This window comes from Tamandua tetradactyla, chromosome 6 (genome assembly GCF_023851605.1).
Source record: "Tamandua tetradactyla isolate mTamTet1 chromosome 6, mTamTet1.pri, whole genome shotgun sequence".
Classification (NCBI taxonomy): Eukaryota; Metazoa; Chordata; class Mammalia; order Pilosa; family Myrmecophagidae; genus Tamandua; species Tamandua tetradactyla.
This window is the reverse complement of record NC_135332.1, coordinates 17,028,570-17,046,648: the sequence shown is the minus strand read 5'-3', so window position 1 is coordinate 17,046,648 and position 18,079 is coordinate 17,028,570. Positions and strand designations below refer to the sequence as shown.

General features: G+C 38.9%; 1 protein-coding gene across 1 annotated transcript in view; it reads right to left on the bottom strand.

Moving 5' to 3' along the window:
• Nucleotides 1–727: 727 nt before the first annotated feature.
• LOC143687178 (uncharacterized) overlaps nt 728–18,079 on the bottom strand; it is a 98,279-nt gene continuing 80,927 nt past the window's right edge. Inside the window, exons 8-14 of the mRNA XM_077163910.1 lie at nt 13,158–13,276; nt 9,461–11,262; nt 8,978–9,082; nt 3,653–3,699; nt 2,261–2,315; nt 2,115–2,182; nt 728–1,020 (exon numbers count right to left, since the gene is read on the bottom strand). Coding sequence (XP_077020025.1) covers nt 1,014–1,020; nt 2,115–2,182; nt 2,261–2,315; nt 3,653–3,699; nt 8,978–9,082; nt 9,461–11,262; nt 13,158–13,276 — 2,203 coding nt within the window. The 3' untranslated portion in view covers nt 728–1,013. The remainder of the gene's footprint in view (nt 1,021–2,114; nt 2,183–2,260; nt 2,316–3,652; nt 3,700–8,977; nt 9,083–9,460; nt 11,263–13,157; nt 13,277–18,079) is intronic.

Sequence of the window (18,079 nt, the reverse complement as noted above, 5' to 3'; positions counted from 1 at the left end):
AACAAAACAGAAAATGACAAGTGCTGGAGAGGATGCGGAGAAAGAGGCACACTTATCCACTGTTGGTGGGAATGCCAAATGGTGCAACCACTGTGGAAGGCAGTTTGGCAGTTCCTCAAAAAGCTGAATATAGAATTGCCATACGACCCAGCAATACCATTGCTAGGTATCTACTCAAAGGACTTAAGGGCAAAGACACAAATGGACATTTGCACACCAATGTTTATAGCAGCATTATTTACAATTGCAAAGAGATGGAAACAGCCAAAATCTCCATCAACAGACGAGTGGCTAAACAAACTGTGGTACATACATGCGATGGAATATTATGCAGCTTTAAGACAGAATAAACTTATGAACCATGTAGTAACATGGATGGACCTAGAGAACATTATGCTGAGTGAGACTAGCCAAAAACTAAAGGAAAAATACTGTATGGTCCCACTGATGTGAACTGACATTAGAGAATAAACTTGGAATATGTCATTGGTAACAGAGACCATCAGGAGTTAGAAACAGGGTAAGATAATGGGTAATTGGAGCTGAAGGGATACAGACTGTGCAACAGGACTAGATACAAAAACTCAAAAATGGACAGCACAATACTACCTAATTGTAATGTAATTATGTTAAAAGACTGAATGAAGCTGTATCTGAGCTATAGTTTTTTTGTTTGTTTGTTTTTTATATATATTTTTTGTATTTTTAATATTTTTTTCTCTATATTATCATTTTATTTCTTTTTCTGTTGTCTTACTATTTCTTTTTCTAAATCGATGCAAATGTACTAAGAAATGATGATCATACATCTATGTGATGATATTAAGAATTCCTGATTGCATATGTAGAATGGAATGATTTCTAAATGTTGTGTTAATTTCTTTTTTTTTCTTTAATTAATAAAAAAAAAAACGAAAGGAAAATCTGCAGTGGCCTGGGGTGGCTCAGTTGGTGGTGTCTTCGGCAGCTTCAGTCTCCTCCCCGGGCTCTTCAGTTTTCTCTTCTGGGGCGCCTCACACCCTGCGGGGAGAATAACACCAATGCCTTTTACTCTTGAAAGGAGTAAGAGAATTTTTTTTATTGTGCTTTTTAAAAATTAATTTATTTATTAATTAATAAATTTAACAACAAACGAACTAAAACATTAATGTGTGATCATTCCGTTCTACATATATATCAGTAATTCACAATATCATCACTTAGTTGCATATTCATCATTTCTTAGAACATTTGCATCAATTCAGAAAAAGAAATAAGACGAAAACAGAGAAAAAAAAAAGATTATACATACCATACTCCTTACCCCTCGCTTTCACTGATCACTAGCATTTCAAACTAAATTTATTTTGACCTTTGTTCCCCCATTATTCATTTTTATTCCATATGTTCTACTCGTCTGTTGACAAGGTAGATAAAAGGAGCATCAGACACAGGGTTTTCACAATCACACAGTCACATTGTGAAAACTATATCATTATACAATCATCATCAGGAAACATGGCTACGGAGCACAGCTCTACATTTTCAGGCAGTTCCCTCCAGCCTCTCCATTACATCTGGAGCAAGAGAATTTTTTTAAATTTATTTATTAATTAAAAAAATTAACAAACCAAATAAAATATCAACATATATAATCAGTAATTCACAATATCATCACTTAGTTGCATAGTCATCATTTCTTAGAACATTTGCATCAATTCAGAAAAAGAAATAGAAAGACAATAGAAAAAGAAATAAAATGAACACAGGAAAGAAAAAAAATGATTATACCTACCATGCCCCTTACCCCTCGCTTTCATTGATCATTAGCATTTCAAACTAAATTTATTTTAGCATTTGTTCCCCCTATTATTTATTTTTATTACATATGTTCCTCTCATCTGTTGACAAGGTAGATAAAAGTAGCATCAGACACAAGGTTTTCACAATCACACAGTCACACTGTGAAAGCTATATCATTATACAGTCATCAAGTCATCATCAGGAAACATGGCTACTGGAGCACAGCTCTACATTTTCAGGCACTTCCCTCCATCTGCTCGATTACATCTGGAGCAAGAGAATTGTAACTCTTCGTTTGAGATAGGAAGTTTACACTGTTCCCAGTCATTTACCCTGAATCCATGTTGAATTTCTCCATATATCTGAGCCAAAGCGGCCGCCTCCTCCAGGAAAATCCCCCCTGGGAAACAGAGGAGGAAATATTAATTATGCATTTCCCTGTTTTCGGGCCGCAGCGTTGAATCCTCTTCAAATTTACCTGACTCTCTTCTTCGGGTGGGCATCTCCTTTGCCGCAGATGTTGAAAAAACCCCCTTGGGGGTAAAACAAACACACAAGACAATTAGTGATTTATGGCGTTTCCCATGTCTCTTACAACATAGCTCTCTGGTCTCAGCAGGACTAAACCACAACTCGCAAAATCACTACAGACCTTGAGTTCTAAAAACAATTCTGCGTGTGCTGGGCTTCCAGGAGCTCTCTGTGTCTGTCCAAAAGGGCCCCATAATGTCCCTGGGGAGATCTCTGTATGTGGTTTGGCATGGAGGAGGCGGGATTTTCAGCCTTACTCACCCACTTGGCAAATGCCCTTGTGCAGGGCAATCTTTTCTAGAAACACTTTACATCAGCTCTTTTCAGCTGTGGTTTCCCATGCAGCCTTTGCTAGAGTAGGAGGGGAGTGGAGGAGAAGATGCTTCTATCCTATAAGTTGAGTCACACCAAGTTAAAGGCCTTAGTCTAACTAGCAACATTATCTAGCTCATTGATTTAGATATCAATTGAGCTGACTAGTTTCAAGGTCATTACCAACATTAAAAAAACAAACAAAACAAAAGGAATTAGAACAGAATAGAAAATAGAGTGTGGAAAATAGGTTTGCTTTAGAAACTACTTATGTCTATGTAAGTATACAGGTACTGAATATATAAATATATGCACAATATATATATTGTGATAGAAAATGTAGCTCATGGCCCAAGCACTGTATCATCAATACAGAAGTATGAAAAAAAAATACAGAAGTATGCAAAGGGAACAGAACCATCTTCTTTCTGGACACTCACTAATGGTATGAACATGGGGCAAGGCATTTTCTCTTTCTCCCTCTTCATTTCCTTATTATAAAAGGAAGAGACACAAGCTGCTGCCCAAGGTCCCTCCCAGTTAAAATTCAATGAGCTTGGATAAAGGGGATGGGGAGGGGCTTGAAAACTAGTAGGATGAGAAGGAAGTTTTCTGGCTACTTTCTAGGAAGGACTCTTGTAGTTTACCTTCCCTTGGCCTTGAATGAGACTGGTTTCCGTACTTTCAAGCCATGCAGCCTTCCCTACACCTTCCCCAGAGACTCTAAAAAGGCCTCTGGCCAGCCCGATGCCCATCAAGAGCAGGAAGAAACAGGCTCAGCTCAGACCTCTCCTCCTCCCTACCCTCTTTTCTTTGAGGCCTGGTGGCAGTGATGCATCTGTGCTAGGCCCCTGTAACTCAGCTTTGACTGGGGAACTAATTTCTTAGAGCAAGGCAAAGTATTAGGATAAGTATTCTACCTTTGACTGTTTCCACATTGAAAACTGAGAGGATTGAAATAGATGAGCTCTAGGTTCTCTTCTAGTTTTAAAATTACATTTTAAAAAATTGCCAGGCTAATATTTACCTTGGGGCTCCTTTATCTTCCTCTGATGCTAGTCTATGAGAATAAATCTGTTTTGGAAGCAAACATAATCATGATTATTCATCACAATGACCATTATCTCCAAACCTTTATTCATTCCTTTTATTTAAGCCTTATCTTCCCAGCTAGATGACAACTTTTTTTTTTTTCATTTGGCACGTGCAGGCTCTGAGAATTGAACCCGGGTCTCCCACATGTCAGGCGAGAATTCTACCACTGAGCTACCCTTACTGCCAACAACTTTTTTTTAATAGTGAAAAATAACATATATACAAAAAAGCAATCAATTTCAAAGTACACCTGCAACAAATGGTTGTATAACAGATTTTGTTTGTTATGGGTTACAATTTCACAATATTAGGCTTTGACTTCTAGCTACTTTAAGACACTGGAGACTAAAAGAAATGTCAATATAATGATTCAGCAGTCATACTCATTTGTTAAATCCTATTTTCTCGGTTATAACTCCACTTCTCCTTTAATCCTTCTCCCAATCTTTAATGGGTATTTGGGCCATGCCTATTCTAACTTTTTCATGTTGGAAAGGGCTATTGATAATACTGGATAGGGGGATGGAACTAGTTGATGTTCTGGAGAGGCTGGCCCCTCTAGATTTCAGGGCTTATCTGGCCTAGGCACATATCTAGAGGTTGTAGGTTTCTGAAAAGTAATCATAGTGCATGGAACCTTTGTAGAATCTCAGAAGAAGCCTTAGGTGTTATTTAGGGTTGGCAGGAATGGTACTGGTTGGGGTTTGCAAACCATGATAAGTAGCAATATCTAGCTGAAGTTTGTATAAGAGTAGCCTCCAAAGTAGCCTCTCAATTCTATTTGAACTCTCTCAACCACTGATACCTTATTTGCTACACTTCTTTCCCACTTTTGGTCAGGAAGGCACTGTCGATCCCATGGTGCCAGGGCCAGGATCATCGCTGGAAATCATACCCCACGTTGCAAGTGAGACTTTCACCCCTGGATGTCATGTCCCACATAGGGGAGGGTAATGATTTCACTTGCAGAGTTGGGCTTAGAGAGAGTGAGGCCACATCTGAGCAACAGAAGAGGACCCCTGAAAGTAACTCTTAGGCATACCTATAAGTAGGCTAAGCTTCTCCACTGCATAAATTAAGCATCACAAGAGCAAGCCTCAAGATCAAGGGATTGGCCTATTTATTGTCTTGGGAGTCCCTAATGTTTGAAGCAGTATCAGGGATTTCCTTGGTGGTAAAGTTTAATAGTTCCACATTTTTCCCCTCCCATCCCTCAAGGCACTTTGCCAAAACTTTTTAATTATCTGCTCAATATATTCTGGGATATATCGGGTCATTACATTAAGCTATACAGGATTACAAGCCCTCATTCCCATTCTGGGCTCCCTGTGTTTGGGCTGTTTAAATGATCTATCCAGTCAGGTTGAGTTAGATTATGTGCTACCAAAAATTTAGGTTCTTGACACAATAAACCTCTCTTTGTTTGGCTAGATGACTACTTTTTTTGAGGACAAGGATTTTAACTTATTTAATGATTTTTTTGGCTCTTCCATAGTACCTAATTTAGGACCTTGAATACAGGTGGCACTTAATATATTTTACTGAAACTGTTTTATAAGACATTCAACACAGAATTCCCAATAAAAATCTCTTAGAAGTAGGAAAAAAAGGAAACAACCTTAACTTGATAAAAGTATCTACCAGAAATCTAAATAACTGCTTTGATTTAAAGTCAGTAGAGAACACTGCCTGTTATTACTGCTATTATTTAACACTTCCTTTATTATTTAGGAGCCCCTCCTAAACATGATATTCACAAGGCAGCGAGGGGAACTAGGTTCCCTATCTCAACCACATGAAAACCGACCAAATAAAACAAATTTCAGATAGATTAAAAAATATCAACAACAACACACTGTTATGAAAGTGTTAGAAGAAGGTGGACCACAGTGGCTCAGCAGGCAGAGTTCTCATCTGCCAGAGACCTAGGTCCGATTACCAGTGCCTGCCCATGCAAAAATAAAAAAAGGGTTTGAAGAAAATATAGGAAACTCTTTAGACCCTGAGTTAGCAAAGTCCTCCCTAATGAGACCTACACTCCCTAGGCCATGAGGAGAGGCCAACAGATAGGATTATATAAACACATCTCCCACTTTTTTTTAGCCTCTGTCTCATTTTTCACTGGATTTGCTTTGTCCTTTTCTTGTTGTTTTATAAAAACTCTTTTCATATTAAATATATTATCACATTATTTCTTTGTATGTCAAAATAACATTTCAACTATTTCCCACTCGTTTTTGTCTTTAAGGAGTTGTGGTAGTTAGATTCAGTTGTCAATTTGGCCAAGTGAACGTGCCTAGTTCTGTTGCTGTGTACATGAACCAATGGTACGTGAACCTCATCTGTTGGTGATTACATCTGCAGTTGGTTAGGAGGCGTGCCTGCTGCAGTAAATGATGATTGATTTAATTGGCTGGTGCTTAAATGAAAGAGCTCAACGTAGCACAGCCCAAGCAGCTCAGCATACCTCATTTCAGCACTCGCAGCTCAGCCCAGGCCTTTGGAGATGCAGAAAGAAATCACCCTGGGGAAAGTTTTTGGAACCAGGAGGCCTGGAGAGAAGGCCAGCAGAGATCACCCTGAGCCTTCCCATGTAAGAAAGAACCTCAGATGAAAGTTAGCTGCCTTTCCTCTGAAGAACTAATGAAATAAATCTCTTTTTATTAAAAGCCAATCCGTCTCTGGTGTGTTGCATTCCGGCAACTAGCAAACTAGAACAGGAGGTTTGTTAGGCAAAACAGAACACTGATAAAAAGAAGCATAGGCTTTATGGGCAGTGGCTCCAGCTCTGCTTTTGGTTTTGTCACTGGAGCCTAAGTTGATCACGTTGATCTATAAAAGAAGGATGATAACATCTTCCTTGCAGGTCTGTTTTGAGGATTAAGTCAGATAATACGTAAAGCTCTTACTCCAGTGCTTGTCATAAACAAGTGAGAAGTTTGCTAATGGTATCAAAGACAAAGTTGTTAAATGTATAAAAGTTTTCTGTCCATAATATCAGGTTTAGGATGCTCTTTCCCACCACGAGATTATAAAATACTGCTTCTGTTTTCCTCTAATGCTTTTATTTATGGTATCCTTTTTTAAGTTTACTGAAATATGTCTGCTTAAGGTGAGAAATATGGATCTATTGTTATTTTCCCCAAAATAGTTAGGCAGCTATTCTAAAACCATTCATTAATTTCCCTCCACTGATAAGAATATTAAAAGGTGACAATTAAAAAGTCTTAGGAATGCATGGCTCTGTCTATAGTTGGATTCTGTATGCTACTTCAAATAAATATTAGGGTGCATTATTCTTCATTGTGGAATTGGCATAACGCCTTCTCTCTCTTCCTTTGAGAAGCATTATCATCTGCTTTATATAAAACACTGCAATGGTTCCTGGCCTCAAAAAGCTTATAATCTCAGTGGTGAAAAGGAAAAATGAAAACATAAAGAAATACAAATATAAGATTAAACTGTACATAGAAATGAAAAGGAGCATAGGATTTTACAGAAAGGAAAAGGTCACAAGCCACCTGGAGGAGCAGAGGAACTGTCTGGGCAATGGCAGGTGACTGTCTCCCTAGAGGCCATGCCAAGATGACCCCATTCTGGTTGGTCCCCAGCCTCCTAGACTGAGCATAAGCCTCTGTCCTCACCAAGAGAGAACTCACTTCTTCCTGTCAGGGCAGTCTCACCCTATCAGTATCATAGGACCAAACAAAAATCAGAATGTCAGATTATGACTTGACAATGAGAAATACATCTGCTCAACAGATAGTACATCTGCGGCCACACCATCAGGGAATTATGTCTCTGTTGAGTCCGGCCTATGTGGCACACGAAAGCACAGTCAGAGGCCATTTGATGAGAAGAGAATTAGAACAAAAGGAATCAGCTGGTTTCAGCACTGAATGGAAAGGACGGAGGCAGCCAGATGCAGGCACCTCCCCAACAGGCATAGCCTCCTAGTGGGCCTCCTAATGGGCAATAAAATATTGCCCATTGCTCCTCCTCCACTCTTGGGCAATATTAGGATTGGAACTACCCATGTTGGCCACTTTCTTGACCCTTCTATGCTTTTACTACCAGCCAACCCTCCTGCTAACAGATATATTTTTCTTTAGCAATGTTAATATATTCAGCCAGGTTTTTGTCAAGTCTGATGGACCAGGAAGCCATTTTTTACGTCTCTCTCCTCTGCTCCATTATTTGTTCTCTCTTGGTTAGCTATGCCTTTAAAAACTGTTTACCACTTTTCTAAGTCCTCAGAGGAGGGGGAGTGCCTTGCTATGCCCCCAAGACATGATGACAGATCTCGAAGATGGTCTAGGCCCAGGAACACTCAGTGAAGGCTTTGTGGGGAAAGATGCGCTTGGGTTGGCTTTTGTCAGATTGATAGGACTTTGACAGCTGAGTGAAATAATGGGATTTTAGATGGGCACAAGGCATAAATGGAAGTTGGAATGGGCATGGTGTGACTGGAGCGTGGTGAAGAGTTGCTTTGGCTGGCATGGAGAGCTGCCATGACTGTAGAAAAGGCAAGTAAGGTAAATTAGGTTGGACTGGTATGGTAGGGCCCAGATCATCACTCTTTTAAATCACTCTTTTGGTAAGCTAGTACCCTCCTACTGGGAAAATTAACAAACCTTTATGTAATTGAACAAAAGGAATAGGCTTCATGCAGTAGAATGGCCTGGTGCCTGAGTTTAGCTGCAATATTTTAACTTAAACTATTTAGACAATGCCTTACACACTGGAGAAGAAAGATGCTAAATACATCTAACAGATCTATAAGATAACACTTTTATTTTTTTCCTGAGTCTTATCTCCCCAGGGTGACTGATAGCTCCATGAAAGTAGAAATTATATTGCCTGTTGTCATTTCAGCCAATAAGGAAAGAATGAGAGAGAATGGGAGAAGGGGATACAATGGGAGTGACTGTGAGTCCATCAAAGTACTGACAATTTGGGGTTGAAGAAATTTTGCTATCATGTCAACTCTGACCTTAAACTTAACTGCTAAAAGTAGTCTAACAGCTTGTTGTCTTGGCTTTAATTCCATAGAGATCTCCTGGGAGGGGGGTTCCTTTAAAAATTCCTGGAATATACTTTGCAATACAACAAAACAGTGAAGTGTACCTCGGTCCTAATGACTGAAGAGGAATGTCAAGTATAGTAGGTGGGAAAGTGCCTTGATTTTCAGTTTGTGGGTTCTGAATCTATTATAAAGACAGGATGTATTCTGAAAACCTGAATTAATTGTTCTTACCTCAATGAGACAGAAAATTATAATCAAAATCATCACTACCACAGTGACAGATATTGCCAAGATGAGTTTGTTGTTATAGCCATATCCTGGAACTTCTTTTGTAAGCTGAAAAAAGGAAGAACAGTTTCGTTTTTTTTTTTAAGGGAAGCAATGGAAAGGATGGAAGCTAACTATTCAGTTTCAAAAACCCCATTCTTCCAGGTGAGTCTAATTTCGAGTTTTTTAAAGTACGTATCAAGTTTAATGTGTTAGGTAATATTATTAAGCATTCTTCTATAATTTACGTGTTGGATCCTCTTCTTATCCACTCTAGGAATAGTGGTGCCATTCTCTAAAGTGGGAGGAAACTGTCTTGGTCAAAGTTACATAGCCAAGACAAGATATGGGCTGGGAACCCCTGGACTTCCTGCATGGATGCTCTAACAGTATGTCCCAAACTCTGATGGAAGAGTCCAAGCCCCATGTTTATGGATTTATTCTCACCTCACTCAACCCTTTCTCTTTTTGTTCACCCTGAACTTCTGTGCCCTCATTGATATAATTTTCCACTTTCCACTGGTCTGTGTCCCACTCTGCCTTGGACACCTTTACTTCTTGCTGCTCACTGAGATGCTTCATCAGGAGGCCTGTTCTGAAGATGAGCTTTGCACAGGCCAGTTGTACATGGGGCTTGGAGCAGTCCAATTTCAAAGTCCTGACAACATGAGAAATGAGCATTCTCATGTTGTTGTTGGGGATGAGATTCTGTAGCTGCTGGTTTAGGTGAGTTTCAAATTTATCACCTGGGGATGGGAGAAGTGGGAGAGTGGAGTCATTGGGCTTGGAGGGTAAGTCAATGCCCAAGTTATGGTACTCCCATTGTGTTTCACCGATTCGTTTCACTGTTAACATTAAGTTGTCTGCAGTCATAGCAGATTTTGCAGGGGAAGAATTCCTAAAGGCAGGCATTTTAGGGGTAGTCTCTTCTATCAGAGTAGTGTTTTCTGCATAAGCGCTTTCTACAGAAGCATTGTCTACAGCAGCATTTTCTGTAGGAGGTTCTGCAAGACCAAATAATTCTGAAAAAGGATTTTCCTGAGAACCGAGTTCTCCTGAAGCTGAAAAAGCCTCTCGTGAGGGGGCATTGATGAGGCTCCTCACTGCAGAGAATGGAGGTTTCTTTCCAAGCATAAGTCTATACAGTGAACCTTTCTTTCTGAACTTCCGACGTTGTCTGGCCTTGAGGGTTCTGTCGGCTATACGAGAGCGAGATTTATGAAATTCGTATTTTTTTTCAGAATGGGAAACTAGTTCAGGAGCCTTCATGTGTTTAACTCTGGCATTTGCGTCTTCTAAAACAAATATGGTGTAGGTTAAGTCTTTTGCTTTGTTTCTAACCTGAGGTCCAGTTCTTAGAGGGGTAGAGGTAGAGGGCCTGCCCATCAAGTATTGTTTCAGGAAAGAAGAGACTGCTGCCTTATGCTCCTTTATGAATGAAGGCTCAGTGTCAAAGGAGCTTCCCACCAACTTCCTTGGCCTTTGCACCATGCGAAGCTGTCCCAGCTCCTTTGGGGTTGGCATCATGGGGCTTCTTTCTTTGTCAATACTCTCCACAAATGGCTGGGCACCCAATTTCCTCTTGATGCTCTTTTTTCTCATTTCTTTCAAGTGTCTTTTCTGGATTCCCTTTGGTCCCTTGATGACTTTGTCCACTCGCTGCAGCCTTTCCCCTGCAATTGCTCTCTGAATCTTTGCCAGGCCACTGTCCTGTGGCTGGACAGTTTTCAATCTCTTTAGAGAGATTCGGCGTTTCAATTTGGTAGCTAGTAAGTTGGCGTGCATAAGCTTGGCAAGTTTTTCTCTCTTCTTAAATTCATCAAGTTTTTCTTGAATTTTTGCATCTATCAAATTTTCCAGAAAATGGAGTTTCCTCAGTTTATTTTTGTAAGCTGCATTGTCAGGTGCATGGTTAAGAGAGAACTTCCCTGTATTGTTAACTGAGTTCAGGGGATTATTTCCATCTTGTATATTTGACAAAAGCAGTTTAATGAATGGTAATAATATTGATTCTATAGTTTCTAACTTTCTCTCTGAGAAATAAGGCAATATGTAATTCAGTGCACCAATAACATCACTTTCATCATTAAAGGCTAGCTGTTCATTCATGAAAACTGACAAATCGACGCCATTTTTGTCAGAGAATGCTTTCTCTGGCTCAATAGTCAGTTCAGTGCTGGTATTCTTTTTCCGGGCTTGTAATGCCTTCATGAAGGCTCCTTCTGTGTCTACTAGAGATGCTTCCTCATCTGCCAAAAAAAGGGAAGAAACGATTTTTGATAATGAAAGATCGAAGGGACAGCTTTTTGTTAGTCTATACCTCCCAGTCAAATAAATTAGGAGTCAACAAACATTTGAATGCATATGGAGAGGAGAAAAATTAACCCAAACTTAAACCTATGAGTGGCAGCAACACAAGGAGAAAAAGGTATCATCTGAAAAAGTGGCTACCAACTCAGGAAATTCCATCGTAGCTATATTTAGGTTTATTCTATTGGTCTCCAAGGCCAACTGCCTAGTACTCAATAACAGCCTACAGCTGGAAGACAAATACTACCCCCTCAGCTAGACCCTCTGCAGATCTGCATGTCTCCCCATGTTCACGTGCCCCATACTGTCCTGCCTCAGAGGAGGAAGGAGGGCAAGGCTTCCTCACCCTGTGTCCTCTGTGCGGCTCATGTTCTTGCTGCCATCAAAGATGGTCACTAGGAAGGTCAGACCTCTGCAGGGAGCAAGCACCGAGCTGCTAAAGCAGAGCCCCCACTCCCGCCACTCCTAGGGCCTCCTCTGGACATGCCCTCCTCCACCCACCCAGCCACCCAAATCCCTCTCCCTTGGTCTGTGCTCCCATATATCCTAGCCCCCATAACAGAGGGCTTTACATGGGTAAAAACGCTGTGTCCACTCCAGTTGTCTCCTTAAATCTGGGCAAGAATCTGGGGGTATAAGAGATTTTTAATTTGCCAGGTTGCATGCCTATGTGGATTGTTCAATAAATCTATGGAATAATTGTGAATTCTGGATACACATTACTTTAGGACATGAAGCACAGAAGGGAAAAATCAACTTTTGTTCGATGCCTGCTTTTGCTTTCTCAGTTCATTTCATTTGTAATATTTCCAGTTTTACTTGGGGAACCATAGAAAGCTTTTTACTGTCTAGAAGGTCAAATATATTATGGTGTGGAGGGCTTTCTTTTCCAAAAGAATTAAAAGTACTTTTGTAGTGGTGAGAGCCAAAGAAGGTGAGGATCGTGGGAAAAGAGGGGCATGGGCTTGGACAGAGCCCCACATTGCAAACAGGAGACCTATGTACTAGGCTACAGCACTTAATATCTTGGATCTTTGTTTTCCTCATCTGTAAAAGGAGATTAAAATGCTTATTTTTTCCATCTCTGGGGGATAAGGGAACAATTTAATTGGTGGAAAATGTTTTTAAAAATAAGCAACACTGTCCTTATATAAGCAGCAAGGTGTTATTATTTCTTCTTTGTCCCTTATTGCTGTGGGAGACCTGTATTCAAGCTATCTGGACATTTAGGAAGTCATGTTCTAGAAGTCATGAAATTAGTGCCAATAAACCTTACATATAGAAAAACACTTAAAGCACTGGAGTGTTTTGTAAAAGAAAAGCTTGAGATTCAGAGCAAGTTCAGAATTGGGCACTCTGAGAATGGAAGAGCCTTCCCATCCATTATGAAAGCTAGGTAGCAGTTTCTAGTTAAGGGACCTGAAACTCTGAAGTTTCAAATAAAACTTTTATAAAATTGCAAAAACAAAATGGATCTACACTATCCTATGAAACAGTGGAAACTTGGGATATAATGTATATGAAATCAGTTTACAAACTGTAACACAACATATGAATAAGTTGTAATTTGCAGTCAAAGTACCAAGCAGAGAGTATGGTACACAGTATGTGGCTTATTGTTAATATCCCTTACCCCTCCCATTCCTTTCTCTTGTTCCTTTATGCATTTGGCTCAGTCACATTATTAGTTTACAATCACCAGGCTGAGAATCTGACCTTCAGAAAGAGTAGTTTTTACACATTTGGGAAGTTGAACTCTGAATGCACGAATGAATAAAAGTAAAGTATTTACATCCTTAGTTAAAAATTATTTCATCAGGCAATTCAGACTCACCACAACGTGTTGTGTTTGTCATACAGTCACTGTCACAATGCAGTTTGACTGTCTTGCAGATAACCTCAATATTATTTTTAAATTGGCAGAGGCAGCAGGCCATACGACTAGGTAAAATCCTATAAACAGAAACACGGAAAAGTAAATTAACGGTAAAGGGATTCCCTGAGAAAGTAGAAGTGGCACGTCCAGGTCACAAGGCTGTGCAGGAGAGAGTTTTTGGTCATACAGTCGGGACTACTGGCTGGGGAGCCGCTGGCACACTGCTGATGTGGAATGTGTGGTCAATAAGCAGGAGGGAGGACAGAGTGCACGACAGGAGGGGAAGGGGGGCAGTGGGAATGCTGTGCTAGAACAAAGGAGGTAGGGGCTAGACTTGGGTGACCTTGAGCTGTAGTTTAATTCAGAAGTATCTCCTCTCAATCTAAAAGCCTCACTTTGGTTGAGAGGACACAGGAAGGGGGTAGATATCTAAGAAGTGTCTGACTAAGCCCCCAAGTTGTGGAGTCCCTTTTTAAATCCCTGGTTGTGAGGGGCAAATATTAGAAATTATTATGGGTCCAGGAAAACAAGGGTGGCTAGACTTTGCAATGCAGAGTAATGGAGAGAAAAATGCTGCACTGAGAAAGAACCTTGGAGAAATGCAGAGGGATCTCAAATATTCAGTAAAGTACTGATCAGTATATATATGTGTGATGAAAGTACAGGAGATAAGGAAAAGAAGTACCTGAAAGGATTAGAAAAAAGAGTAACTGGATATCACACAGGGCTGGCAATAGTGCCTGGTCCTCAAAGTCAGAATAGAAAACCTCATGATTCAAGGGACACTTGGTACTCAGAAAGGTCTTGCCTCATTAGCAGGAAATAATGAGCTCTAGGGTAAAGGCCTATTTGTGGTCCCACCTGACAATTCTTAAAATTTAGATCTGAAAGGATAAAATTGTTTCTAGGTACCTTAACTTCATCCAGAACAAAGCTCGAGGATATTTATAGGAATATAAAAGATATATAGCACCCAACAAGAAAAATTATAATGCCTGGCATCAAATTAAAAAATTACCAGGCATGCAAAGAAGCAGGAAAATATGACCTATATTGGGGAGAAAAAGCAGTCAGTGAAAACCAACATAAACATATACAAAGGTTAGAATTAGCAGACATGAACTTAAACAATTATTGTAACTGTACTCCATGTGTTCAAAAACCTGGATTATGGATTGAACATGTTAAATAGAGACATGGAGGATATAAAACAGACCCAAATTAAACTTTTAGAAATTAAAAAAACTACAATGTCTAAAGGAAAAATACACTGGATGGTATTAATGACAGATTAGACATTTTAGAATAAAAGATCAGCGAATGTGAAGGATAGTGACACAAATATAGCCAAACTAAAAACAAAGAGAAACAAAACAAAATAACAGTAAAAAACAGAGTATCATTAAGTTGAACCACAACTTAAAGAGACTAATAGATGTGTACCTGAAGTCATGAAGGATAGGACGCCTAAGAATAGTTGAAGAAATAATAGCCAAAAATTTTCAAATACAAGAAGCCCAATGAACTCCAAGCACAAGAAACATGAACAAAACTATATCATGGCACATCATAATCAAAGTACTGCAATACATAGACCATCTTAAAAGCACCCAGAGGAGAAAAAAATAGACTTGCTCTGTAAAAGGTAACAAAGATAAGGACGAGAGCAGCTTTCTTGTTGGAAATAGCGCAAGGCAAAGTCAGTGGAGCAACATCTTTCAAGGAGTATATGGGGGAAAACCCCACAAAAACCAAAAAGCAAACTATCTATCTAGAATTCTATACCAGAGAAAATATCTGAAATAAAGACTATTTCAGACATACAAAAATTGAAAGAAATCATCCCTAGCAGACCTGCACTATAAGAAATGTGAAAGGAAATATTTTAGGCAGAAAGAAAATGATAGCGGGTGGCAATATGGGTCTACATAAAAAAATGGGCACAATGGAAATACTAACTACATAGGTAAATATATACAACTTTTTCTTACTATTTGAATTGTCTTAAAAGAAACTGACTACTTAAAATAGCACAAAGGCCAGGAGGGGAGTAATGGAAGCATATTGTTGTAAGGTTCTATACCCTACATGAAGTAGTATAATATAATTTGAAAGCAGACTCGTGATAAGTTAAAGATGTATACCATAAATGATAAAGCAATCACTAAAATAACAAAACAGAATTATAACTGATAAACCAACAAAGGAGATAAAATGAAACAATAAAAACAACCCAAAAGCAGGCAGAAAAAGAGGAAAAAAAAGAAACAAAGGACAGATGGGACAAACAGAGAACAAATATCAAGATAGTACATTAAGATAAATTGTCTAATCACTCTAATTAAAAATCAGAGATTGCCACACTGGATAGATAAGCAAAATGCAACTATACACTGCATATAAGAGCCTTCTTAAATATAATAACAGAGCATGAAAAGAAATAAAAGAGGATTACGGGAAGAATGTGGAGTAGAAAGGAAGCTCCAGGAATCAGTCACTCCACCAAAACAACTACTCAACTGGCAGTAACTATCTGAATCAACTAACTGGAACTCTAGAGTCTAGTGGAACACTTGCGTCATGCCAGGGAAAAGCTAAAGAAGAGGCTGGTAAATTGCAGTAAATACTGGTGAATTTCACCTTCTATGTAGTAGCCACCATTTCCCCCTCCCCAACCATGTGACAGGCAGCAGCTGGGACAGCAGACTAGGCTCTTGGTGCAGTTTGCTGGTGCCAAAGTGAGCTATAAGGACCCAGTCCTCCAAAATCTGGGGTGGTGTGGTCTGATCACTGACTGCTACTTTTGCTCAGCCACTTCAGATTGCTGTGGGACTGGCTCTGAGGGCAGCCACTGTTCTAATGCCCCTCAGGAAAAAGCAGCAGAGGAGTCTTAAAGAGAGGGTGCCTGCTATTTTATCCCCCTCTTTTCTCTTTCCACTCCCTGTTTGCAAACAAAAGTAGTTTGGAAAAGTAACAAACTGATAGCTGCAGACCTCAACAACAACAAATAATAATCTTGCAATCCCAGAGAATGGGGGAACTAGATTTCTAGAGTTATAATCACCAATTACTCCACTTCTCTACAACAACAAAAAACTACAAAACACACAAAGAAACAAGAAAGTATGGCCCATTCACAGGAAAACAAAACAGAACACCAGAAACCATCCCTGAGGAAGCTCACACATTGGAACCATTAGTCAGATTTTAAATTAACTGTTTTAAATATGTTCAGTGAGCTAAAGGAAATCATATATAAGGAACTAAAGTAAATTACAAAAACATCGGAACAAAATAAAGAGATGCAAATTATAAAAAGGACCAAAACAGAAATTCTGAAGCTGTAAAGAACAGTAATTGAGATGAAAAAATCATTAGATAGATTCAAAAGCAGATTTGAAAAGGCAGAGGAAACGATCAATGAACTTGAAGACAAGACAACTGAAATTTTCCATTGTGAAGAACAGAAATAAAAAGTGACAAAGGAAAATGAACAGAGGAACCTGTGGGATATCATCAGCAAACCCAACACACACATCATCAGAATCCCAGAAAGATGAGAGAAAGAAAGAGAGAGAGAGAGAGAGAGAGAGAGAGAGACAGAGAGAGAGAGAGACAGAGAGAGAGAGAGACAGAGAGAGACAGAGGGAGAGAGAGAAAGGAGCAGAGAAGGCATTTGAAGAAATAGTGGCTAAAAAGATCCCAAATCTGATGTAAGACATGGACATACATATTCAGAAAGCTCAACAAATTCCAAGCAGGATAGATGCTAACATAGTAAAATTATCAAAAGAAAGAGAGGATTTTGACTGCAGCAAGAGGAAAGGAATTTGCAAGATACTAGGGATGCCCCATAAGATGAACAGATTTTGTATTAGGAAACCATGGAGGCCAGAAGACAATGAGATGGTATATTTGAAGTCCTTAAGGAAAAAAAAAAAACCCTGTCAACCATGAATTTTATATCCAGCAAAATTATCTTTCAAAAATGAAAGAGAAATTAAGAAATTTATAGATAAAAGCTGAACGAGTTCATCACCAGATGACCTGTCTTAAAAGAAATGCTAAAGGGAGTCCTTCAGCTGAAATAAAAGTCACTAGACAGTAATTCAAAGCCATAAGAAGAAATAAATATCATCAGTAAAGGAAATTACGTTGGTAAACATAAAATCCTGTATTATTGTACTTTTGGTTTGTAAGTGCTTTATCCCCTTATATGATCTTACAAGCAAATGTGTAAAATAACATTTACACATCTATGTTAGTGGGCATGGTATATATAAAGATGTAATCTGAAACAATGACAGTATAAACAGGGAGAAACAGATATATTTGAATAGAGAGTTTGTATACTACTGAAACTCAGTGGAACTGGTCAAATTAGGTTGTTATTAATTTAAAATATTCATTGTAATTACAAAGATAATCACCAAAATACCTCTAAAGTATTGGAGAAAGGAAAAGAAAAAATCAAAATAGAATACTACAAAACAACAACTACATACCAAAAGGCAATAATGGAGTAATTGAAGAACAAAAAGCAAACAAACAATTGAGAGATTGAAAGCCTTTCCCCTAAGATCAGGAACGAGACAAGGATGCCCACTGTCACCATTATTTTTCAACATTATACTACAAGTTGTAGTTAGAGAACTAAGGCAGGAGAAAGGAATAAAAGGCATCCAAAAAGGAAAGGAAGAAGTAAAAGTTTCATTATTTGTAGGTGACATTATCCTATACTTGGGGAATCCTGAGAAAACTATGACAAAATTATTTGAGCTAATAAATTCAACAAAGTGGCAGGATATAAAATTAATGTCCAAAAATCAGTAATGTTTCTTTATACAAGTAAAAACGTCACTGAAGAGAGAATTTTAAAA